The following is a 26,605-nucleotide window of genomic DNA, read 5'->3' as shown; positions in this document are numbered from 1 at the left end:
ATCAGAAATGGAAAAATACAACAATATTTTTTGCAGATTCAAATGTAATGAAATTTGGTAAATTTCGCTAAATAATCACAATTTCTAACCCTTTGCGGCACCTCTTACCCTACTCCTCCAATCGTGTTCAAACTTTACAATTGATTTCATAATAGCAAAAGGAAACTTTTTATCACTATTACATAATGAAATTGAAAACAATATTTTTTGTTCCACAATTTCAATTTTATGAAACTTTAAGGCCCTTGCGGCACCTCAAGACATACTCCGATATTTTTCATATTTTTAATTTATCTTATGTACGCCAAAAGGCAACTTTTCCGCCGTATTAGAAAGTAAAAATCAAAAGTTGATTTTTTCGTTCCATCCTAATGTACATCTGTAAACAACAATGCTTTTGAACAAACGCCTTGTAAGACGTTACTGGGATAGCCTTTTCTATTGACGTAGGAGTTGCCATGCTCTGTAGGTTTTGTGACTCGAATATGTGATCCATCTATTCAACCGACGATACCTAGGAATAAGCGATGATGTCATAATTCAATAACAAATATATTTACCTGGTATTCCACTTATAGCTCGAAAAGTAATACTAATTCTTTGTTGTTCTTCTAATGAAGGCCACCAAAGTACCTTGTATACCTTATTAAATTTTAAAATTGTTTCACATATTCTAGTGACAATAGCCCACGCAGTGGACATGCTGATACCAAACCGTTCGGACACTGATCTATGTAAATAAGTCATTTTTACCAGCTTCATCTTTCCCTGTCTGAAAATGGCTGACGATGTATTGCATCCGCTGAACGAGTGAAAAAATAATAAATTTTCTTTAACTTTTCTTGACATTTTGAAGTGTGTAGGGGAATTTTTTCTTAAGGAATTAGAAAAATGGTTGTTTTTTGAACATGCATATTCTACATACCATTTTACTTAATTTTTAATATGTGGGGCTCATTCGACGTAGAATTCCATGTACTTTAAATTTACCAAAGAATAGAATTTTCCTATAAATGGAAAAAGTGGAAAAATTTTTAGATTTTTGCAACACCGCTTGTACAGCACAAACAGAAAATTGGTGCAAACTTCAAAAAACTCTTTTTTCATCCAAATAAATAGATTAAAACCATTTCCAGCTTTCCGAGAATTATTTCGCCTACACCCCCTTTTTTGGTCTATGTTTCTTGGCCTATTTGTGATGGATGGATAAGTTTAAAATGGAGTTGAGCATATCTCAGTAGATTATACCCCAGAAAAGGGATATATAAGTATGATGATTTCGTACTGTCCGTGTCTGGTGTACGGTCATAAATGTAATCTATATTTTAGTCTGGTAGTTGATTTCCCCGCTCGGATCCTGTAATAATCTCAAAACGGAGTCGTTTTGCTGTCATAAGGATGTCAATAAAACATCAAATCGTACAGATTTTGAATCATTTTACTACATTAAATTATAACACTTTTAAATCAAGTTAATCTGCTCTTAAAGCTACTTACTAATAATAATCAAGTGCAGTTTCAATTAACTATTTTAGGAATAGTACTCGTTAAAGTCGTAACCTTGAGGACGTGATTTGTGCACTAATACTTTGATTAAGAACCTGTACAAAAGTTTCCCCTTGAATCAGTCTAAAAATTTTTGTTTTTGATTCCAGTCATCCTTCAAAATATTTCTTAGTGACTGGGCAACATTTCCATTTCCCATGACGCTTCAGAGTAGATATATCCCAACCAGCATTTGCAAGTAATGTCGCAAATGGTTTCCCCGTATACATTTCAGGGTTGTCTAACTTTAAAAATTTTGCTATTTGTTTTGGGGTCCAGGTCCTTTACATCTTCCAGTTTCATATTATCCAATATTCCGCTCGGCGGCAACCGCCCACAATCTCTATCATAACAATTTAGGTACCTTCATTAACATGTACTTTTGGTTGGGTGCTTCTACCATAAAGCGTTTTATGTTGTCTCTAGAAAGAGTTTTAAACTTGCGAGGCTGATAATTATCCGATTGACTGTTTCTTTAAGAAAGTTATCAATTTACAATATTTTGATACGTTTTCATGAACTAATACTTCCGATTTAATCATGGAATATTTTTACCCTAAAGAACCAGCAGTTACTTGCTTGAACTAATAACACAAAGTATTAAATCATAGGTGCCTACCACTACGTGCCTACTTACCAAATCTAAAAAGTATTCCAGCATTACCTTCTCGTCAATATGTTCAACTCGCATACCTACTTCAATTTCCACGCATGGAAAAACTCTTTCTCTATGCCGATCAGTTTAAACAAATTTTATTACCACCAGCACGTTAGTAAGGGAGGTACTGCATTGGGGTAAAAAATGACCCTCCACTTTTTTGCCGGAAATACACGGCACCGGGAATTCGAATCAAACAAAAAACTACTCTGATCTCGACCCTGATACTCTCATTTCTAAACGACTGAACCGATTGGAACCAAATTTGGTACACATAATGGGCCGTATGAATAAAAGGAAGCAAATGCTTATACTTACAAAATTCAAAGTAAATACTCGTAACTGCCCCTTCATACTGGTCTGTTTAGCATGGTTTAGCAGCGCTGCACTGCGTCCTGTCCTGCTGCTTAGCAGCGCTGCTAAATCGCCCAGTGTGAAGGAGCAATTACGAGTATTTACTTTGGATTTTGCAAGTATAAGCATTTGCTTCTTTTTATTCATATGGGCCATTGTCATAAAAAGTCAGAATCGCGCATGCGCCGGTATGCGGATGGTATCTGCGCAAGTCACAGCAAATTTTTTGTGTATCGTTATTACTATGGAGACCATTTAAATTTTTTCGCAATTTTTCTTTGGTTTTTTCACATTATGATATTTTTACCACCCGCACGTTAGTAAAGGGAGGTATTACATTTGGGTAAAAAATGCCCCCCCCCCTGATTTTTTTACGAAATCCGAATCAAACAAAATCTTCATGATGTCTGTCGGCCCGTGTGTACCCTCATTTCCGGTCAAACGGCTGAATCAATTGGAACCAAATTTGGTACACATATTCTTGACCTAAAAGGAAGAACTGAAAAATTTTTGGGTAGAATAGAGCATGCGTTAGTGTTCACAGAAGTAATAATTTTAAAAAATAAGACCCACTTTTGTTGTTAACGCAAATAGCATCCTCTACCTATATGCTGCTGAAATATAAAAAAATGTTAGAACACCAATAACATTTAATTTTCTTTTGTATACCATAAAGAGAAGGCTACACTAGGCTGTTGAGGCGATTTTTTCTTTTTTCAACTCATATTGTTTAATTGCCTCCAATATGAACGGTGGATCTATACATTTTTTATTTTTTGATAAGTTGTTTATCACAACCTCTGGTGCTATGCACTCCTTATAGAATTGTGTCAATTTTGGCAGCATTATGTTTGTCCATAGGTCTGCATCTCTTTCAATTTCTTCAATGTATAGATCAATCTTGTCATTAATATATACAACGAAATAACATTTCTGCCTTTGGCATATATTCAGTTGCCCTTGAATCTAAAACACATCATTATGCATACTCTTAATGCAACCAACTTATAAAATAACCTGATAATAAGGATGTTTTCTTTTTAGTGAAATTTGCCCATCAGATGTTTTTGTTAAACATGTATTTTTGTTCACGTCCAATGCCTCACTCAATGTACTAACGTTTAATTTTGAGCACGAATAAAAACATTTGATTTCCACCAGAGCATCTTCATGAACAAAACCTAAAAATAATCATATAAAATATAGTTAAATGTATTTGAAACACAAATTATATGTACGTTGTTAAGAATTTCAAATTGTATTCATTATCAAATTGGTTTGTTTTGTATAATGCCAAAGGAGGGCGTTGTCGCTGGTATTTGACGTATAAAATGTAAAGGAGTGTGTAAAATAGATAATACCGATGTGTACGTCTCAACGAAGAGAGTTTTCTTTTTGCATCATCGAGAACCCCAATTGAATTTAATTCTCATGATGAAATAACCCAACATAATGGTCCTTCGACGCTGGATTGCTAATTATTTTTTAGGTATGTGAAGAGTGCAGCCGTATTCCAAATATCATGTGTGCCAGTACCGTCGTTCAACCAAATAACCAACCATTTTTAAGTTCGATTTCAATAGAAGAAAGGCAAACCGATTACGTTACGAGGCAACTCGTTCCGCTGCATTTTTCAAGAAAACCTACCTAACGATAAGCGTGAGTTCGTTCCAATTATTTTACTTATTTTACAAGTAAGCGCCTAATATTGATTCAATACGCGATGGCAGAAGCCAAAAAGATTCAAAAACTCTTGGTTCAACGAAACAGTATTTCAATGCAGATTGAATTCTTTGAAACGTATTTAAATTCAATTGATAAACATGATTTACACGAAAACGACCCCAGATTGCAAGTCATTCATAAAAAATTGTCGAAAATCGAACCGTTACTGGATCAATTTACTGAAATTCAATCTGAATTGAATATGCTACAGGATGGTAATGCAGAAGGAACCGAAGAAGTAAGTAAATTCCAAGATAGTTATTTTAATTGCATTGTAATGGCGACCAATCTAACGCAAAATGTTTCTCTGTCCCATGCTGATAACGATAACAAATTTCTTGCTCAAATTCCCGCAGCTGGGACTAAAATAAATAATATAAAATTACCAGCTATCAATCTGCCAACGTTCGATGGTTCATTCGAAAATTGGCGTGAATTTTCGGATATATTTTTATCAATTGTTCACAACAATCAAGCTTTATCTAACGCTCAGAAATTAAGTTACTTACGCGCCAGCTTAAAAGGGGAAGCGGCCATTAAATTAAAATCTTTAGAAACAACCGATTCGAATTACCCAATTGCTTGGGACTCCCTTCAAAAACGATACAACAATAAAAAACGAATTGTTAACGCTCATGTGCAGAATTTACTGAATTTAGCAACGATTAATCATAATTCTACAGCTAATTTACGTCAGTTTATCGATACGATCGAAAATAATATTCAATGTCTAAAGGCGATGGGGTGTTCAGTAGAACATTGGGACGATTTATTAATTCCAATACTTGTTAACAAAATTGATAACAAATTTGTTATGGAGTGGGAGGAAAAGTTAAACGAAAGGCCTAACGCTAGAGATGAATTGCCTAAGTTAAGCGACTTAATTGAATTTTTAAATGTAAAAACTAATATTTATGAATCTATTGAATCGAAACAAACGAATCAAAAACCTCTTAAACTTAATCCTTTATCACCTCAAGGCTCGCCTTACAAACATCGTCCAGTTAAGCAAACTGTAATGTTAACAGTAAATAAAAATGAAGTAACTTGCCCATTTTGTGAAGAATCACATTTTTCAAATCAATGCCCAGAGCTACTTAAATTAAAAACATCTGATCGTATAAATATGGTTAAGGAGAAAAGGTTATGTTTAAATTGCCTTCGAAAGGGTCATTTTGTATCTGATTGTAGATCTTCACGGTGTAAAACATGTGGTAGGAAACACCACACGGTACTTCACGAACCAAGGCCTTCGTCTTCAAATTCTCAAATCAATAATCCCACTGAAATTAGTATTAGTGATAATAATCCGCCTAATATAGAAAATAGTTTAACTGCAAGAGTGGAAGGTTGTTCATTAACAATTCTACCAACAGCCACAGTAGATGTATTGAATGTGCACAACCAACCTATGAGGATGAGATTGCTTCTTGACTCTGCATCTCAATCGAATTTTATTACCAAAAACGCGTGTAGGTTATTGCAATTACCAAAATCAAACAGTCAACGTAAGTGGGATTAATCAAAGTTTGATTACGGTTAAGCATCAAGTGAATTTGAAGTTAAAATCTATTCACTCAGAGTACGTCACAAATATTAACTGTTTAGTTGTTCCTAGCATAGGACATATGTTTCCTTCAAATTTGCTAAAGGTTCGAGATTTCATAATTCCCTCAAACATAAAGTTGGCGGACTCAAATTTCTATGAATCCAAAGCGATCGATATACTAGTAGGGGTGAATTTGTTTTATGAACTCCTCTCAATAGGTCAAATAAAGCAGCGCAATCAACCGATTTTTCAAAAAACCAAATTAGGGTGGGTTGTCGCAGGAAACCTTCCGATTCCTTCCAATTCTTTACAATCACAATCATTTTTGACACTCGATGAAATCAACAATAATTTGAAACAATTCTGGAAAATCGACGAATTTGGTCCAATTATCAGTGAGTTAAGTCCTGAAGAACAATTTTGCGAAGATCATTTTCGAGAAACCACTACACGTCATGTGGATGGCAAGTTTATCGTAAAACTTCCTCTAAAAACAGACAATAGTAATTTGGGTACTTCGTTTGAAGTCGCTAAATCACGGTTTAATAAATTGGAAGTGAAATTTCACAAAAATCGAACTTTTCACGAACAATACGCGAGTGTAATTCAAGAATATCAAGCTAATGGTCACATGTCCCTCAGTAATAAACCACAGAAAAGTGAATTTTATTTACCTCACCATGCCGTAATCAAAGAGACTAGCACAACAACGCGTTTAAGAGTAGTGTTTGATGGTTCGTGTAAATTAGACTGTGGTGTTCCCATTAATGATCTGCAATGTGTTGGTCCCACCATACAAGAAGATTTAGTAGCAATATTAGCTCGTTTTCGAGCACTTCAGTATGTCCTCACCGCAGATATTGCTGCAATGTATCGCCAAGTGTGGATGCACCCAGATCATCGAAAATTTCAGAAAATCCTTTGGCGAAATAATGCAAGTCTACCACTGTCATCTTATGAATTAAATACTGTCACGTTTGGCACATCATCTGCCCCATTCCTAGCCGTAAGATGTTTATTTGAGCTAGCTAACTTAAACGAAGAAGCATATCCTATCGAATCACAAATTATCAAACAAGACTTTTATGTCGACGATCTGTTGACTGGGTCTGGATCAGTGGATTCTTTGGCGCAAGTAAAGAAAAATTTAATCAACATTTTAGACCAAGCAAAATTTCCGTTAAGAAAGTTCATTAGTAACGTCAATCACCTTTCCGATCACAATCAAGAAAAGGTAGTCATGAGAAATTTCAGTAAAGTGCTAGGAATTTGTTGGCAGTCTGACAACGATGTATTTTATTATTCAATTTCACAATTAAAGGATTGCACCAAAGTAACGAAACGTTCTATTTTATCGCTAACATCCCAATTATTTGATCCGCTTGGACTACTAGCTCCAGTTCTTCTAGAAGGAAAGTTAATCCTCCAAGAATTATGGTTAACTAAATGCGACTGGGATGAATCTATTCCAATGTATCTCCACACCAAATGGGTCACGCTTAGAAGTGAATTACATCATATTAATAAATAATAATATTTCTATTCCTCGATTTGTTCTAATTCCGGAAGCTACTTCATTTCAACTACACGGCTTCTCGGATGCCTCCGAAAAGGCATACGGAGCTTGTCTATACATCAGATCTATCAGCAAGTATAACGAAATATCAGTCAACTTATTGGTGTCCCGATCTCGGGTATGTCCCACAAAAAAGATCACACTACCCCGTTTGGAATTAATGGCGGCGGTTTTGCTGGCAGAGTTACTTCAAAGATTCAAAAGAATTATGAAAATTCAATTCAGTGGTCAATTTTATTGGACGGATTCAAAAATTGTTCTCAATTGGTTGAACTATGCCTTTCCGCATCGGCTGCAGACCTTTGTGGCGAACCGAGTAGCAAGAATTCAAGAAGTATCAAATGTTGGAGACACGTAAGTGCATCGGATAATCCCGCTGATGTGTTATCCAGAGGGTGCTCTCCAAACCAATTAAAAAATTCTTCTATGTGGTGGCATGGTCCTTTCTGGCTTTCGCATCATGAATCCAATTGGAATCTCCAAAACTTCGAAATCAAACAAGATTTATTGCCCGAATTAAAGAAAGAAAAATTATTTTCACTGGTAGCGCAGCAATCAAGCGACTTTATTAAAATCGAAAGTTTTTCAAGCCTGATTCGACTGAAGAGAGTGGTTACCTATTGCATCCGATTTATGAAAAATTGTCGAAAGGGAGAGCTCGAACGAATTACAGGAGATTTGACTGTTAGTGAAATTGATGAATCCTTCAAAAAACTAATTAAATTAGTCCAAATTGAAAACTTCCATTCAGAGTATTGTCAACTGTTGAACAAAGTACCTATTCCAAGTAATTCCAATATCCTTTCACTTTCACCTTTTTTGGATAAGTCTGGAGTAATGCGAGTGGGTGGAAGGTTACAATTATCCAATTATTCATTTGACAAGAAACACCCAATACTTTTACCAAAATCACATGCAATAACAAAATTAATTTTTCGTCACATTCATTTAGTATCGTTACATCCGGGGCCAAATTTGCTTTTAAGCCTAGTAAGAGAACATTACTGGCCGGTTACCGGAAAATCGACAGCAAAGGAAACTGTTAGAAATTGTGTTAAGTGTTTTCGATTCACAGCCTCTCCTTCAAATCCGCTAATGGGCAACTTACCTGACAGTCGAGTTAATGTATCTACTCCCTTTACTTCGGTGGGAATAGATTTTGCGGGTCCTATGTTGATACGTGATAAAAGTGGTAGAGGCTCAAAATTAACTAAATGTTATATATGTGTATTTGTTTGCTTAACAGTTAAGGCATTGCATCTCGAAGTAATTAGTTCTTTGTCAACAAATGCTTTCATTGGCACATTTCGAAGATTCATTTCTCGCCGTGGTTCACCTAGGCACATTTACAGTGATAATGCCACAACCTTTGTGGGGGCGAATGCAGAACTAAAAAGAGTGAACGAATTTTTAAAGAAAAATTATAATGATATTATGAACCATCTAACAAATCAGAATATAACATGGCATTTTATTCCTCCAAAAGGGGCAAACTACGGGGGTTTATGGGAAGCAAGTGTTAAAAGTGTCAAATATCACTTAAAAAGGGTTATGGGCAATGCGTGTTTAACATTCGAAGAACTATCCACCGTCTTAGCACAAATTGAATCAATATTAAATTCACGTCCATTAACACCTCTTTCGGCAGATCCGAATGACTTTCAGTCATTAACTCCGGCACATTTTTTAATTTATAAAACACTTCAGTCCCTGCCTGAAGAAGATCTAAAGCGGCCTACTCACGAGGCAATTTGCAGGGTACAATTTGCAGGGAACAATTTGTAACGAAATTGGGTGTAGACGCTACACATCCCAATTTATCAGTAGAGTTGTTGATTTCCGAGTGCGTGTAGTATCTCACCATGGCTCCCTCAAAGCGCCAAAAAATTGGTATAGCATTAGCATTAGTGACATTAGACTCTGATGAAAAGAAAAAGAGAAGAAAGTACTGGACAAAACAATGGTTGCTAAAAAGAAGTCAATTTTCTCATACAATTTTAATGAAGGAATTGGAAGCAGAGGACTTTAAAAACTTTTTACGGATGGATAGTAACTGTTTTGAAGAACTTCTTAATATGGTGGGGCCTTTAATTGCCAAACAAGACACTTTAATGAGATCCAGCGTTAGTGCCACACAACGATTAATTGTTACTTTGAGGTATCTGGCTACCGGAAGAAGTTACGAAGACCTAAAATTTAGCGCAGTTATATCCCCGCAACTCCTATCTAGTATAATTCCAGAAACATGTTGGGCTATCTACAATTGTTTGAAACACTATATAAAGGTAAGTTAAAAAAATATATACACTTTTGATAATTAAATTTTTATTGAAATCATTTAAACACAAGATACTGAGATATTATGTCGGTATCTTCAGGAGGTGGTTGATCGAAAGTTGTTGGATGGACGACAGTAGGTGTTCGGTCGACAGGGTAAAAACTTGCTGTTTGATTTGTTGTTGGTGTCGAACCTGAAGCCAAGTATTGAGGGGATATTGGTCCCATCGAAATACTGGGAGGTGCTGAATATGAGGCTGAATACTGAGACACTCTTGGAGTAGATACAGATGCTACTGAATGGCGGGACGACGGCGATGACGAAGAATATTGGTAATGGTACGGTGTCTGGACTGCGGGATTCAATATAATTGATGCATTTTCAGTTAATTTCCCCAATTTGGCGTAAAAAATAACATCAGAAATTAATTTGTTAGCAATAGCTGATTGCTGTGGATCCACTGTACTTAACTGGAGTCCTAAGGATTTTCCGATTATTTCCCACTCTTGTTCCGTATCATCTAGTAATTTATTTGCCTTTTTCAGTACTTCTTCTTTAGCCTTGTCTAAGCTTTTTCTTTGCCTTTTAGTATTTGTCATTTTTGATGTTGATGGTATTTCCTCCTGAGTGGCTGCATTAGTTCCTGAAGCTTCTTGGTCGAGTGCATTTTCATTAGATAACTCAACAGGCACCTGAGGTGTTTCCTGAAAATAAAAATATAGTTAATATATTTTGTGTTTATATTTTATAATTTTTTTCATCATTGTTTATCACTGATTTTTTGTTCTAGATGCCAACAACAGAAGAAGAATGGAAACGTGTCGCCAACCAATTTGAAACCAAGTGGAATTTTAGTCATTGTTTAGGGGCTATGGACGGAAAACACATAGCAATACGGAAGCCACCACACAGCGGTTCTGCGTATTACAATTACAAAAGCTTTTTTAGTGTAGTACTGTTTGCTGTGGTCAATGCAAATTATGAATTTATGTATGTACACACTGGAACAAACGGAAGTATTTCAGATGGGGGTGTTATACAAAATACAAATTTCTTTAAAATGTTAACTAGAGGTTATCTAAACTTGCCACCTTCGTCTCCTTTACCAGATAGCAACAGTTCTGGCCCTTATGTATTTCTCGGCGACAGTGCATTTGCTATTAGTAGACACATTCTGAAACCATATCCGTTCAAAAACATAGATCATGAAAAGAGGATATTCAACTACAGGCTATCTCGTGCCAGAAGAGTTTCTGAAAACGCCTTCGGCATAATGGTATCTCGATTTAGGGTTTTACTACAAACTATTGCTACCAATGTTGACAATGTTGATCCCATAGTATTGGCTTGTTGTGCACTTCATAATTATTTGAGAAACAAATCATCTAGCTACATCACACAGACATTTGTAGATAAAGAAAATACAGAAAATTTGACATTTGACCTTGGTGCGTGGCGTGATATAGGCACTAATTTAGTTCCTCTCGCACAAATTAGCGATAGGCAAAGGAATGAAGAAGGTAAATATGTTCGAAACGTATTTAAAGAATATTTCAATGCAGAAGGCAGTGTTTCTTTTCAGGAAAATATGTTGAGAGTTGTGCCATTATAAGAAAAATAAATAAATAAATCATAGATTGATAGTATTTGTTATTATTTACCTGAGTAGAGTTTTCCAAAGTATCTTTTCCGTCACGGCTTGGTTGGGTATTTTCTGTTAAGAATCCCATCAGGTCGAAATACCACAATGATGGTATATAAATATCATCTAATCCTGACCCAGTTATTTTCGAATTTTTTATCTAAAAATTATAATACAAAACTAGTAAAATGCCTACTTTTTACAGACACAAAGTAATAAAAATCTATATTAACAACTTACTTTTTTTAGTTCCCTGTTATACGTTGTCCGCATATTTTCTAATTTCTTCTTGAATACATCTAAAGTTGCTGATTTGTCGAACACTTTATATTTATCTAGCAAAATATTGAAGCCTTCCTGTCTCATATCGCGATTCAGGTAGTTACTGTTTGTTTTGTCCCATAAAAAAGGCATATCTCGAAATGTGTCGATGATATCGGTCCATACTTCCTTTTCTTTTTCCAACATTATGTTTTTAAATTATTGTATTTCACTAATCCACTTTTTCTAGCCAAAAACAAGAAAAAATAATCAACGTGAAAGAACAAATAACCCGGCCGACCTATAACCTCATTTATTAAGATCAAATCGCCTCCAACTGTCCCACACACACAATAATTCGCAGGGTATTCGGGAGGGGAGCAGAGCGATTGGAATGACTGAGAACCCAACTAGCCGATATCGTGAAGTCGTTAAAAAATTGGAACGATTGCAATACACACGAGACAATCCGCAGGGTCCCTGCAAATTGTACCCTGCAAATTGCCTCGTGAGTAGGCCGCTTAAAGGAGATTAAAAGTAACCGCCTGGATCACTATCAGAAGTTACAACAACTCGTTCAACATTTTTGGTCTCGGTGGTCCCTTGAATACATCGCTCAATTGCAACAGCGAGTAAAATGGAGAACGATATCTCAGAACGTCAAAATCGGCACTATGGTTTTGATTAAAGAAGAGAACTTACCACCATCCAAATGGATTTTAGGCCGAATTATTCAAGTCCATCCAGGCAAAGACGGTATCAATCGTGTCGCAACTATCAAATGCGAAAATGGCACTTACAAGCGGCCGATTAATAAATTGTGCAGTCTGCCAATAGATGAACGCCATGATGAAGAAGTTTAATTTTATTTTATTTACCTGTGCCTATTTCTAAATTGATAATTTTCGTTATTGTAACTTAATAATTTTTTTTTTCTCATTTGCTATGGATTAATTGTTTGTATTTTTTTCAATTGTTAAAATCCCGCAACGATTTTAAGGCGGGAAGTATGTTAAGAATTTCAAATTGTATTCATTATCAAATTGGTTTGTTTTGTATAATGCCAAAGGAGGGCGTTGTCGCTGGTATTTGACGTATAAAATGTAAAGGAGTGTGTAAAATAAATAATACCGATGTGTATGTCTCAACGAAGAGAGTTTTCTTTTCTGCATCATCGAGAACCCCAATTGAATTTAATTCTCATGATGAAATAACCCAACATACGTAGATAATCGATTAGTGAATGTTTTTAAAATATGCTTGTAGTATTAATGTACATATTACTGTGTTTACAAATTAAATAATAAATCTACCATCAGGTGATGCTCCTAGAAATCCATTAATCAAATCAATCCATAAACCACATTTTTTGACCTTAAGGTTAGTTTTTGCTTCGAATAAGGCTATGGCCACGGCTCTTTGGAAATGCCGTATTCCAGAGATGGTGCAAATACACTACTTTTGGCCAAGCAAGTTTTCACGATTCCATGGCATGGAGTATGAGGCCTTCGGTTCATAACTCGACCAAACAGTGAGGCAGTCAAACTTTTTTCCCGCTCTCTTTCATATAAGACATTTCCAAATTGGCCAATGGTACCCAAAGCAATAGATGTCCGTTCTTCTGCGGTTACCTGAAGGTGTTCATTGATATTTAATTTTTCCTAATAGTTTTAAGGGTGTATGTCATCATACCTGTAGATCGTTCAGTAATTTTCCGCATTCGACAGATACGATTTCGCCGTCAACATCGGGTTCCTCAGAATGTATGCCATCCCTAGTAGCACGAAATATTTGCAAAATATTTTAAATTGAATATTTCAGAAATATATTAAAAAAGAGTTTTGTTTATATATTTTAAATAATTTGTTATATATAGATTAAATATATAATTTTATATTGAACATATATTCCTAGTAAATATTATTACAATATATTGTTACTACTCATATTAAATATTTTGTTATAATATTTACTCTATATATTTTTTTTCCACTGGATAAATATATATGTAATACTAGTAAAATATTACACAAAATATTAAGTAAATTTATATATACTTGTTTAACGATATTTACAAAGTAAATACTATTATATTTTATGGCACATTCTCGATTAATTTGATTAAAAATTAAATTATTCACAAATCTTCCACCTCAGAAACATCATTGGATTTGAAAATGCTGAAACAAAAGAGTAATTAATTAGTACCTATCCTCCATGGGAGGAAATATAAAACCAGCCAGGCCTTTCTTCATAAACTTCACAAAAAGCGAGTCGTTTTCATCATCTGTTTCTAACACAACTGCCACATAATGGTATTTTAGAAACTTTTTTCCTTTAATCTCTACAACTACGTGGTCGCCAACTTTTATTTGTCTTTCTTCAGGGTCGCTTCTAGTCTGAACTTCTGATTCTACGTCCTCAACTTCAGATTCTACGCTGTCAACTTCAGGTTCTGCATCCTGAACTTCAGATTCTATGGCCGGAACTTCATATTCTACGCTTGTTTTATTCTGGGCAATGGGGAGATCTGCCACTGAAACTGATGCTCCAGGTTCAACGTGCAACATTTTCTTTTTATTCCTTTGAACCCTTTCGCCGCGTTTATTTTGGGATTGCAAAAAGTCTAATAAGGAATTATCAATTTCTCGTGAAACTCTTTCTTTGTACCTTGCTGTGGGCATTTTCTTTAAAACTTCATCAGGACAAAGGGGGACAATTCCAGTCGCTCTAAATCCATTTTTTATATTCTTCTCCGACTTCAGTTCGATCGTCTTTATTAGCTTGGCCAAAAGACCTGGGAAAAACGATTTCTCCACACAGTTTGAGAGGGATATTTTAGTTTGACATCTTGCAAGATTGTCCGCCAAGCCTTTTTTAAGGGCCCAAAGAAACTGACATCCAAAGGCTGTGTTATGTGGGTCGAATTCGGAGGTAGAAAGACAAAACGGATGTTGTTCCTTTGACAGGCAAGCAACACATCAACATTAAGGTGAGAGGATAAATTATCCCCTATAACAACTTTGGGTCCTTTTAATCTTCTTGCCCAAGGAATCACAACTTTATTAAAATAATCAACAAATGTACCAGCGTCAAACCATCCACTTTTCGTTCTGTTATAAATTGTGTTGGGTGGACCTCCTTCTATCCAAGAACTGTACATTCGCTCGGCTTTGTACACTACATAACATGGCAAGAGTTCACCAGCTGCGGTTGCTGAGAACATAAGAGAAATGGCACTTTTAGTGGTGTTCATTCGTCGTTCGGGATATTTGGTTCCTCGGAAAAATATGCACTTCGTGGTTCCTAAAATATTAAGATTTAGATTAAAAAAACTTTAAGCTATAATAATGCTGACCTGGGTTATCGCTTAGGTTGGTCTCATCATAATTCAAAATATTTTGAGGAGGAACATCTTGCAGAGTCGTCTCTAAATTTTGAAAATAACTTTCAAACTCTTCTGAGGTTTTTTCAGCGCGGCATCTTTTAATATTCTGGCAGGTCCTTTTCGTTAGTTTGGTTTTGTTCCTCTTCAAGAACAAATATACCCAGTCTCTTCCTGGCAAATTTTCTTTAAAACAAGTCAGAGAGATCCCCTTTTGGTCCAGATAATTTCTAACCAGCATTCTTAGGTCTAGTTCTGTCATAGGACTCCCAAATTCTGCACTTGCTATTAGGACGTCCACTAAGCTTCTTTCTTCTGCTTGAGAAAGACTCTTTGGTCGACCAACATCGCCGGTGTGTATATGTTTCATTTTATTCAACAACGTCCTTCTCGGGATGTTGTACAGGGTTTCAGCCCTCCGACTGCTCATCCCCTCTTTCATTGCTTGCAAGGCCCTTTCTAATGCACTAGCTTCGTAGTCCATATATTTTCGCGCCCCTAGCCGTCTTTTATACTTTCCCATTGCTGAAATAATTATGTCGATGCTATAAGTTACGATCATTGACGTATAATTGTTTGAAAATAAATCTTAGGTTTCATCACAAAATTGCGGATAACATTGCCCACTTTTATTTTTTCAAATTTATAAAAAAATAATTTTTTAAATATTAATCTGTGGATATATTGAAGTAATTAATGGTCATATAAAACTACTGTCAATAGCTCAAAACTACAACCCAAATACGTATCCCGCACCAAACCTTACAATTTACGTAAAAAATAAGACAAAAAAGAGTAATATTTACCTGCGAACTATGTGTCACCACGCGCACTCGAGAAATGCATGTGAGCAGTTTTACACATGCTATCAACCTTGAACATGCATACCCCCACGCATTCACCATTGCCACAGTTGCCAAATGGATAATTTCGAATTTTTTAAATTGCCTAGCATGTGGGCAAAGTTTGGCTTAATGGGCAAAGTAAGGCGATTCTACGGTATACAAAGACTATATTTGATTTTTACCTTTCCTTCATTTTTATACGGCTTTTACTTTGTGCCAAATATAATGATACAGTCTTCTTGATTTCTTGCTCCGTTGCATTAGCATGTCTCTTTCTAGTAGCCTCTAAAATTTAATGATTACAGCTTACAAAAGTATAATAATGCTATTAAATTAAAATAGAATGATTTAATATCAAGATTTAAAAAAGTGGAAATTAACAGTATTTTGTCAAGAGAAATTCTCCCCCATTCAGAATTCCTCGATAAAGCTATGGTCTCGGCAATGGCTACGTCTTTATCACTTTCTACAGGTGCAGTGGAACCCTCGGTGGAACCTTTAAGTAGCTGCTTTTGAATGTAACGGTACTTTTTATTATGTCGAACGTGATGAGAATAAGACATGATCTTTAAACTATAATTTCACAATGTGGGCACATGAACAGAAATACGAACTTACCTTCTCCGATGTATAAGCACTCTTACTTTATAAACACACACACACACACACTTAAAACTCGGGCAGTATTTTGATATTTCACAATAGGATTAACTAAAATTTTGTATACGAATTTTAAACTTAACCGTTAAGATTACTCTATGATAACCTACAAAAAATAAACGCTGCAAAAATGAGGTTATGAGGATGGTTTGGCGCGGCAATGGGTAATTGTCTCACTGCTCGTGCGCCCCGTACACCGTAATTGGAAATATTTACTAAATAACCAATATATTACAAGATAAATATATTCTTGACAATATTTTATAAATAAATGAATATATTTATATTAGAAATAAAATACTTTTTTTAAACAAAACTGACGTGTATGGGCACACCCGCATAAGTTTATATACATTATAGATATGACTAATAATAGCAATTTTTTATTGCTATTTGAGTTTAAAAATTTTATTTTATAAACGAATAAAAAATATTACTAAATAAATATTGTTTTTCAAATATTTATTAAATATTGCTTGTACTTTATAAATATTTACTCAACATATAACATTGAATAAATGTAAAATATATGTATATTCAATATTTGGTGCTACTAGGGATAGTTTCTGTCTAGTGTCTTGCAGTTGCTGTCTAGTGTCTTGCAGTTGATGACTTTACGTGGCGCAGGAGTTTCAAAAAGCCTTCGTTTAGCTTTGCTCGCAGCCTTAGCCGATTGCTCAGTAACGAATTTTTTGAAGTAGACTCCTGGACTTCTGTTGAATATGTCTTCCATGCAGAGATGGACCAGTTGTGCCCACTGTTGTAACGTAGAACCGCAAGGTATACACGTGTACCATACGAATTACGTTGGATCAGGTTTAGTCTTTTGCCCATGTTAAATCTGGCGACTATATTCATAAGCCTTTCCGCCGCATTGTTGTTTTCATTGGCAATCAAAAGGCGAGCTTTCTTAGCCAAAAGATTAACACTGCCTAAAACAATGATTTGTGTAATAGTAAGCGTTAAAATTAAAAATACCTTTAATATGATTATAAATTAAGCTCGCCTTGAGCTGCGAAATTTTATTGTTTGAGTCATCGCCGATATTGTTACATATTTCTTCTCTGCATTTGGAATGATCGCCATACACGTGATGCAACCCATTAATTAAATCCATTTGTAGCAATTCAATGTTCTGGCCGTTTTTTGCATGCTCATATATGGAGCATTTAGCCCTTTTGGTTAATTTTTTAATTTGGAGCAAGGTTAGTAGTTTTCTTCCAGCCAAACTAATGCCCGTGTCACTCTTTATGGAACGGAGATGTTTGCCATAGTTCTTCAAAGCATGGTTAGTGCACTCCATTTTCCTCACTTCTGCACCGTATGGGACCTCTTTTTATTCTAGTTATATGCCAGCACCCCTAATCACGTACACGCCACTGGAGGGATCCCATTCCACATTGATAAAACTAGAAGAACCTCTAAGTTGCACTTTTCTCGCATCTAATCTTTTTTCGCCAAATGTTATATAAGTGTGATAAATAACGGTGTTCCGCATAATTGCACTTTTTCCATACTTTATCTTTTGAAATCATTGTTAATCATATTTAGATATTTTACGAAAACTGTTAAATAAGTAATCATCAAACTTTATCTTTTCATTCCAATAATTATCTCTTAAATAGTACTTATATAAGCTTAGGTACTTATTTTAAGGAAGAGAACTTTTTTCTAAGCTTCAGTTGTTACCTGCGTAATAAACGTATTAAAGCAAATGAGTAATTAATTCGGAGTTGGAAGAACGTCAACACGTAACTTTCTTGCGTATACGCTCAAATCACCATCGGCAATAAATTCGCAGAAGCGCACCCCATGCATCTCTTCGCTCTTCGTGAATCCTTCAACGGCCATATTTGCCTCCATGGCTGTAGTAGGACCGTCCCAATTTTTGTAGCACAAGTGATCACCAGGCTCCATGTTTTTAGTGTTTACTTTAGCGCAAATGCTACAAAACTAGTTGCGAATTGCGATATATAGTAATTCACCGGTATGTTTGCCAATTATGCCAACCTAAAGATAAATGTTTTTAATAATAATGCTAACATACGCTTCCATAGCTTCTTTTAACTTTACCATTCCAGAAAGTGCGTTAAAATTGGTACCATATGATCTCTTACTCCACGAGCCGTCATATACGGTGATCCAAGGGGTACCATCTTTACAGACATTGCCGCAGTCAACAGCATTCGTCTTTTCCCGTTTGCCAGCATATTCATATAAAGACAGTTGCCAACCCTACAAGTATTAAGTTTTTTGTATTCGTTATATTGCTAACCTACGAGACTTCTTGCGACTAACCTCTGATAATTGATTTTCAATTTCATAATAAAGTTCTTCAGGCAGTGTAGGTATATCAATGTTGCTCAGTAGTTCACTCGTGTGCAGATACGTGCTCCCGGTTGCCAACGTCCCCCAAACTGCCCCAGTATTAATTATCCGCTTGTTGGCATCTTAGGTTTGAAATGAAAAGATTTTCCCGCAAGTATCGCATTTTAGTTCAATCAGGCTTAAGCCAGTTCCCTTTCGGCGTTCTCGGTGCAGATGTATACGTTTGCGAAAGTACAGGATTTTAAATGAGATGCTTGGATGGAAAACACCTTTTAGATAACGTAGCCAAGCTCTACAATTCTATTTCCGGTTACAGAATAGGACACGGGGGCCATAGACGATTCAGTTGAGATTTCATGCTCCATAATTCTAAATTTTGATTGTAATAAAAGGTCGGATTTTAATATAAAAATGGAATAACCTGTCATACTCGTCTGAAGACATTGTCCCGTATACAGTTTTTTTTTTGTTTACAGATTTCTTAAGAGCGCCTTCGTATTTTTTTACACACCATTTTGGAGTCCTGTATTTAGTTAACCAAAATCGATTGATTTAAACTCACGTAAACATTAAAAAAAAAACAAGTTACAAAATATGTAATCATATCATAAACGATATACAAAAGCGCGTTTCCACATTGATGGTTTTTTCGGAAAAAAATGAGTTGTTCAGCAAAACTCGTTTTCAACCATATAACCAAAATGATGACAAACCTTAATTAAAAAAGCAACTTCTGTTAAAATTTCAAAAAAAACTACAGAGTGAATTTTATTTTTGTTTAACATGGCATTTAACCGTTTGCTCGATTAAATGGGGTTTAGACCAAGATTTTGAGCCCACAGATGGTAGTTAAAAAATGGGTGTATAGAATTCATAAACACAATAAACGGCAAAAGTTTAAAATTGTGCGGAATAAAAAATAAATTGTTTGCTGTAACTTTGTCACGCAGAAAAAAGTTCCTTGAAAGAAACCTTGACGTCATAACTCATAACCAACCAAATAGCAAAAAAAGTAGGATAATAACTTGTAAGATAAAGGTCTGATAGTGACAAATGTCGGATGGAGAAAAGTGTTGTCCATTTTTTATTTTTTGGGAAAATGCGTTAAAAAACATCACTGCAGTATGTTTAATTGTTTATTTTATAGCATATGTTAAATTCACATTTTAATAGGTTTGAATGAGTAGACTAAGCCGTTCTTCAATCGTAAGGATAGTGATCACTTTAAACGTAACGGTAGATCAAGTGAAACATATGACTGTGCATTCTAATGACATCTGTCATGCACGATATAAAACGGCGTTCATAACATATGACAATTATGTTTCTATGGAAACGATCGCGGCGGCAAAACCTCAGTTTGCTATTTTTGACGTCTCTACATTAAATTCAGACATGTCAGAAGCTTTACAATGATTTGTATGGCCTCTGCTACAAAAAAGTTTTGTATTATACAAGTATATAAAACAACTAAAAAACTCCAAAACGTCTGGCCATGATAATTTACCTAGTTTCCTGATTAGAGATTGTGCACCAATCTTTTCAGTGCCACTTACAATAATTTTTAATCTAATCCTAAAAACCTCGACTTCTAAAGTGTGTCCCATTTTCAAAAGTGGTGATCCTGTTGATGTCAAAAGCTATCGATCTATAGCCGTACTCTGCAACTTTGCTAAGGTATTTGAAATGACCTTGTATGCTCGTCTCTGGCCAAGCTTATCCACAAGTATTTCTCAATTCCAACATGGCTTTGTAAGAGGACGCTCAACAGCAACAAATTTAGCATCTTTCACTCAAGATTTAACCTCCATCTTAGGATCAACGTGGACAAGTTGATGTGATCTACACAGATATAGCTAAAGCCTTTGATAGAGTCGACCATGGATCACTATTAAAGAAACTGGATTCGATAGGTTTTAGTGACTCTCTCGTTCAGCTATTTACATCATATCTCTCCAACAGATTGCAACAAGTAACGTACAATGGTTTCAAATCTAACAGCTACATCGCGTATTCAGGCGTTCCTCAAGGTTCAAACTTGGGGCCTTTATTATTTACTATTTTGATCAATGATTTGTTGGAAGAGATTCAGGTCAATAAACTTGTGTTTGCGGACGACCTTAAAATATATGCATCCGTCTGTTCTCGTGCTGATTGTATATTATTGCATTCTGAGTTAAACAAAATTAACGATTGGTGTACCATAAATAAACTCAACATAAGTGTGAATAAATGTAAAGTTGTATCATTCACTCGAAAAAAAGATCCACTTTTGTTCAACTATAAATTGGCTGCAACGGATTTAGTGAGATGTGAATTAGTAAAGGATCTTGGAATTACATTTGACACAAAATTGTCTTGTTTAGAAATTGTTCCACATTTAGAAATGTGGGGACTTTGAATGCTTTGAACTTCGCTTTTGTGAGGTCAAAGCTAGAATACTGCTCAGTAATATGGAATCCGTTTTATAAGAAGCACACAAATATTATTGAACAAGTGCAACGTAAATATTTGAAATTTGTGTGATTCAAAGTGGACGGTATTTATCCCCCTAGAGGATTTAGTCATGAACACCTCCTTGATCATTTCGCACTGTCATCACTTCGAATATGATGACAATAGATGCAGTTTGAAGAGGTCGTCATCCACCTACATATTATTCCATCTTACATTAATACTTGTCAAGGTTACGTATTTTGCTGTTCCCAAAGAATTGCCTTAAAAATTACTTGCTCAAGATATAACATGCCGAAGTTTTCTAAAGCGCATTTCCACTTGCATTCATTTCCCATTTGTAAGATGCAACTTCTGTTAAAATTGTAAAAATCCGGCCACAAATATGAAAGATGGCGTTGCACATGTGTAATCCATTTTTGACGTGCTACTTCAATTTCAGTTTATAAGAACAATTTCATTTCAATGCTTTTCTAAATAAGAATGTTGGAACTGCGCATGCACAAACCTAAATTTTGAAACTAACGTTAGATTTTCCTTTATTCCAAGTGCCTATGTATCAAATTTTATTTAAATGTTTCCATAAATAAAAAAGTTGGCACTGCGCATGCGCAAAACCAAATTTTGAAGCTGGCGTTAGATTTTCCTTTATTCCAAGCACCTATGTATCATGTTTCACTTAAATGCTTCCATAGATAAAAAAGTTGTCACTGCGCATACGCAAAATAAAATTTTGAACCTGGCGTTAGATTTTCCTTTATTCCAAGATTTTTTTGACTTAGGTGCCAGAGCTATACGCTATCGAATGCAAAAAGAAAGAACTAAATATCTTGAAAACTGTGGGAGTAGCCTCGGATGGACGGATGGAGAAAGTAATAATAAGGCCCGATGCACACGTCCGGTATTTTAGGTTGCGGCGCCACGCGTATTCTATATTCATTATTTTACCTTGTTAACCCAAAATAAAACAAGTACTACAAGTTGTTTTTTTGAAGTTATGAATGCGGAATTATATTCGATGTCGGTGCAATTAGCCTGCTATGCCTTACATTTAGCTGCCATTAATGACAGAAGGAAACGATGCAGATGGTGGGTTCGGCCTATTAATCAGCAACGGTCTGCACATGGACACTTTGCCACCTTGTTTCGAGAACTCAAAGACGATAAGGAGATGTTTTTTCGATATACTCGAATGAACGTTTGCACTTTTTATGAACTATTAGACTCGATGCACACTTGCGTGTTTTCAAGCCGCGTGCGCTTAGCTTGTTTCTGTTATTACACATTGAGCGGTTTTCAACCGCCGAATGCTGCGACGCTGCTAATATACAGGGTGGTGCCTAGCGCACCGCAGCATAGGGATTTCATTGGTAATTTCTTTATAGTCAATTACTAGCTCCCCTAATTATTTTAGAGCAAAAGTGTAAATACGTTTTTTTAGAGAAAAAAATACTGCATCTGTTCATACTTTTAGTTTAAATTTTCCATTTTTCAAAACCGTAGAAATCGATAAAATAAAAAATTACATTTTTATAAATCAGTGATGCTTTGGAATCTTTTAACAAACTACAAGCGCATCGCATCTCTAAAGGCGGCTCCACACGCAACGGAAAAACCGAAGGCATGCCTCGATGCGACGGGCCTTGAAGCGAAGCTAAATTATAGGGGGTCTCCACACACTACGGAATATACGAAGGCCAGCCTATAAGCACGCCAGTTTCGCTCTAGGATCGTTAATAAACGGCAATAGTAAATTATGGAACATGGAAAAAACGGTTTTTTGGTTTTTTTTACAATAACTTTTTTAGCAATAAACGCAGAAAAAATTCCTTCCTTGGTGCAAGCCTCGACATCATAACGTACCAAATAGCGAAAAAAGTAGAACAATAGCCCTTAAGATAAAGAACTAGTAGCGTCTCAACGAACGAGCGGACGGACGGACGGACAAAGTGGCCACAATAGCGCATTTATTTTTATTTTTGTGGAAATGCGCTAGAAAAAGAGTGAAGCGAAAATTCTGGACCAAAGACTGGTTACAGAAAAGGAAATGTTACTCCCATGTAAATTTATTAAAAGAACTGAGGTTCAGTCCGAAAGATTAGCACAATTATTTGCGGATGGATGAGGACATATACTTAGGGCTCTTATCATTGGTGACGCCGATCATTCAGAAAAAGGACACCATAATGAGGAGCGCAATTACACCTCATGAAAGATTGAGTGCCACATTACGATTTCTGGCTATAAATTCCTCTTCATTTTGCTTTGCACGGGCCATGACTATATGAAAACTTGATGCAACGGACCTCTTTTCACACCTACTACACCGTGTGTCAATATGACATTAAACAAAATATATATTTCATATGGCAACTCATGTTTTTAAAAATTGTGTAATTTTAAATGTGTTGTGTCTATGGCCAGGTTCGGTAGTTGACACACGGTATACATAGGGATATAACGGAATCGCCTCGGGACCTACCTCCCACCCATTCACACAATACGATCGGCCTTGGGACCCTATAAAAGAAGAGGCAAATCGAATGAGATTTTGTATTGAAATTTCCGGCCTCCAGGCGTCAGATGCGCAGGAAAACCTCAACAGAATTTTCCATACACACATAGAGGTTTTCCTTGAGGTCTTGAGCCTCGAGGCATGCCTTCGGTTTTTCCGTTGCGTGCGGAGCCGCGTTAAGTTATCGTTGTTTGACGTCGAACGATTTTCATATTTAATTCTGTTTCAACTAACCGACGCAATAAAAGGCATCTTAGGGTAATGTTTTTTTAGAGAATGTATGCTGCATCTGCATTAGATACTATTTGTTTATCATTTTTCGGAATCAGAGTACCTACATAATCGAAGAAAAAAAAAACTGATTTGAAGAAGATTTGTTCCTAAACTTATATTCGGATTTTCCGCTACTGGAGCCAAAACGTTGAATGTATTGTCGTTTTCCTGATGGTTTTGACGTACATTTTAAACGTTATTGCACTTGCAGTTCTTTAAGTAATTTATAAACAAGTATAAATTTAATATACGTCAAAGGCAAATAATGAAACGTGATCGCTGTTTTTTTAGGTAATTCCAAGGCATATTTGATTTATTGCAAAATGAACCTTTTTATTTTGTAGATTTCTACGGTTTTGAAAAACGGAAAATTATAACTAAAGGGCCCCACACACCTCGTTCTTTCTCGACGTTTTTACCCGACGGGTAAAACTGTTGGAACGATGGAACGAGAACTGTTGAGCCTACACACCTCGGGTAAAATTGTGCCAGTTTTCAAAGATGAACCGTATACAGTTGTTGGCAGTGGCAGCGGATGTAGTTGTTAAAAAAAAGGAAGCCACGAAGAAAAGATCACGGTCCAAATGGACCAAGGAATGGCTACTCAAGCGAGGTATGTTGTCCCATATAAATTTATTGGAGGAACTAAGATTGGAGCCAGGAGATTGGCATAATTATCTTCGTATGGATGAGGAAACCTATCTAAAACTTTTAAGATTGGTAACACCGTTAATTAAAAAAAGTGACACTCATTTACGGCCGTCCATTAACCCTCACGAGCGCCTAACATCAACCTTACGATTTTTGGCCACTGGCCGAAGTTATGAAGATCTCAAATTTTCTGCAGTTATTTCGCCTCAAGCACTAGGCCAAAATATACCAGAAACTTGTGATGCTATTTATAGTGTACTGAAAAATGAGTACTTAAAGGTAAGAAAATTAAGACGAATTAGCTTCAAAATCACTTTATTATTATAGTTCTGTTTGATTTACAATTCCGGAAGTTCACTTGAAAATTGGGAAATATATGTAGCTACAGTATATTGCTGTGTTTGATTATTTTGTATTGTATTCTGAGCAGTGTGGCCCACTTCTTGAATTGGAGGTTGAGTACCTGGATACTGTTCCTCTAATCTTTTTGAATACTGAGATGCTGGGTACAGTAAATTCTGCTGTTGCACGGGTGCATGAAAACTATGTGGATTGAATGATGACATTGGAGGAAAATGCGGCTGGTTCTGCTGAGCTGACCAATTTTGTTGATTTCGGGTGTCGTATAGATTCATTTCTGTAAATTTGTGTACATTTCCTAATTGGCTTTCAAATATTACGTCCATTATAATTTTCTCCGTTAACAGTGCTGTATGCTGTGGTAAAGTTCGTAATTTATTAGCAATATTTTTACCAATTACATCAAATTGATCTTCTACTTGTGATTGACTGTCCAATTGTTTATCTATTTTCATGAGAATGTCATCGGCCTTACATCTTTTGGCTCTACTGTTTTTGGTGGTAACAGATCTACTACTACTGGACATAGTAGCAGTTGATTGTGCGGAGGTAGGTCGCGAAGGCCCTACAATCGCAACTGGAGATGGGGCCGGTGACTCCTCTTGTCCACTTGCAGTTAATCCGCTCTAAAAAAATAATACTTTTATGTAATTATGTAATTTATGTAATTCAATTGCAGTTTCCAAAAACGGAAAATGATTGAAAAGCTATAGCGAGAGAGTTCGAAGACAAATGGAATTTTCCTAACTGTCTCGGAGCCGTGGACGGGAAGCATGTCCAGATCGTACCACCACATGTACCTGATGATGTATTCCATGTTAAACCCAATAAACGATTTATTATTATTATTATTATTAATAGTGGTTCCTATTTCTACAACTATAAATGCAGTCATAGTCTCGTGCTATTAGCTGTTGTTAATGCAAATTATAAATTCATTTATTGTCATTTTGGAACAAATGGCAGAGTATCTGACGGTGGCGTTATAGAGTACACAACTTTTTATGACAAGTTGAAAGACGGAACATTAAGGATACCACTAGCAAGTGAACCAAAAAACAGTGGGCGTCTCCTTCCATATGTATTTATTGGGGATGAAGCCTTTGCTCTTCGCGAGGATTTTCTGAAGCCATTTCTGCCGTCCAATTAAATAATCTAGTAACTCGACTTACTATGTTATTGCTCTGTTTGTGCTTGGAAAAGTATAAAAATGAGCTTTATCAGTTACTATTTTCAATGTATATATACGACTTTTAATAAGGAAGATACAGGGACGCAAGTTTTAGCAGATCGATTTACTAAAAAAAAATAGTTTAGCATGTAGACATACTGCCTTTTGCTTTTGAAGATAACAATAAGGTATAAAATCACATTAGTAAATTATAGTAAGATGACACGCTTATATTGTTCCTTTTATAATTACAAAATAAAAATGTAGCATGTCGACTTAGTTTTGTTAAACACAAGGTTTTGATTTTCACAACATAGTAACATGGCATGCTAAAATTTAAAATACAATATTGAATAACAATACTGTAGTACGTCG

The 26,605-nt window shown here is 35.7% G+C and overlaps 3 protein-coding genes and 1 pseudogene across 5 annotated transcripts; 2 read left to right on the top strand and 2 right to left on the bottom strand.

The window, feature by feature from the left end:
- Window positions 1–9,243: 9,243 nt before the first annotated feature.
- LOC116159723 (putative nuclease HARBI1) lies at window positions 9,244–11,354 on the top strand. Its single transcript, XM_031472787.1, has 2 exons — window positions 9,244–9,692; window positions 10,476–11,354. The coding sequence occupies exons 1-2, from the start codon at window positions 9,270–9,272 to the stop codon at window positions 11,295–11,297; spliced, it is 1,245 nt and encodes a 414-aa protein (XP_031328647.1). The 5' UTR covers window positions 9,244–9,269; the 3' UTR covers window positions 11,298–11,354.
- Window positions 9,688–11,827, bottom strand: LOC116159724. 2 transcript variants are annotated; one of them, XM_031472789.1, is made up of 4 exons: window positions 11,568–11,827; window positions 11,347–11,487; window positions 10,195–10,389; window positions 9,688–10,158 (listed from the first exon to the last, which is right to left on the bottom strand). In XM_031472789.1, the coding sequence occupies exons 1-4, from the start codon at window positions 11,793–11,795 to the stop codon at window positions 9,742–9,744; spliced, it is 981 nt and encodes a 326-aa protein (XP_031328649.1). In that variant the 5' UTR covers window positions 11,796–11,827; the 3' UTR covers window positions 9,688–9,741. The 2 variants fall into 2 exon arrangements, with proteins under 2 accessions (XP_031328649.1, XP_031328648.1); XM_031472788.1 differs by having other exon boundaries at window positions 9,688–10,389.
- Window positions 11,828–13,695: 1,868 nt separating this feature from the next.
- Window positions 13,696–15,956, bottom strand: LOC116158871. Of its 2 annotated transcripts, XM_031471725.1 has the most exons (3): window positions 15,780–15,956; window positions 14,947–15,498; window positions 13,696–14,894 (listed from the first exon to the last, which is right to left on the bottom strand). In XM_031471725.1, exons 2-3 carry the CDS (start codon window positions 15,494–15,496, stop codon window positions 14,368–14,370), a joined length of 1,077 nt encoding a protein of 358 aa, XP_031327585.1. In that variant the 5' UTR covers window positions 15,497–15,498; window positions 15,780–15,956; the 3' UTR covers window positions 13,696–14,367. The 2 variants fall into 2 exon arrangements, with proteins under 2 accessions (XP_031327585.1, XP_031327583.1); XM_031471723.1 differs by having other exon boundaries at window positions 14,947–15,956.
- Window positions 15,957–24,732: 8,776 nt separating this feature from the next.
- LOC116163628 lies at window positions 24,733–26,209 on the top strand (annotated as a pseudogene).
- The last annotated feature ends 396 nt before the right edge of the window (window positions 26,210–26,605 follow it).

Source organism: Photinus pyralis, unplaced genomic scaffold (assembly GCF_008802855.1).
Source record: "Photinus pyralis isolate 1611_PpyrPB1 unplaced genomic scaffold, Ppyr1.3 Ppyr1.4_LG1, whole genome shotgun sequence".
Taxonomy (NCBI): Eukaryota; Metazoa; Arthropoda; class Insecta; order Coleoptera; family Lampyridae; genus Photinus; species Photinus pyralis.
This window is presented reverse-complemented; position numbering and strand designations above follow the sequence as displayed.

Bases quoted from the DNA above. Each gene is read 5' to 3' on its own strand.
- LOC116158871 (XM_031471723.1), bottom strand. From the start codon at position 15,535: ATGATCGTAACTTATAGCATCGACATAATTATTTCAGCAATGGGAAAG. The intron at 14,895-14,946 runs GTCAGCATTATT...TTAATATTTTAG, and splicing joins CAACCTAAGCGATAACCCAG to GAACCACGAAGTGCATATTT.
- LOC116159723 (XM_031472787.1), top strand. From the start codon at position 9,270: ATGGCTCCCTCAAAGCGCCAAAAAATTGGTATAGCATTAGCATTAGTG. The intron at 9,693-10,475 runs GTAAGTTAAAAA...TTTTTGTTCTAG, and splicing joins GTTTGAAACACTATATAAAG to ATGCCAACAACAGAAGAAGA.
- LOC116159724 (XM_031472788.1), bottom strand. From the start codon at position 11,795: ATGTTGGAAAAAGAAAAGGAAGTATGGACCGATATCATCGACACATTT. The intron at 11,488-11,567 runs GTAAGTTGTTAA...TATAATTTTTAG, and splicing joins ATAACAGGGAACTAAAAAAA to ATAAAAAATTCGAAAATAAC. The intron at 10,390-11,346 runs GTAAATAATAAC...TTTTATTTTCAG, and splicing joins CTTTGGAAAACTCTACTCAG to GAAACACCTCAGGTGCCTGT.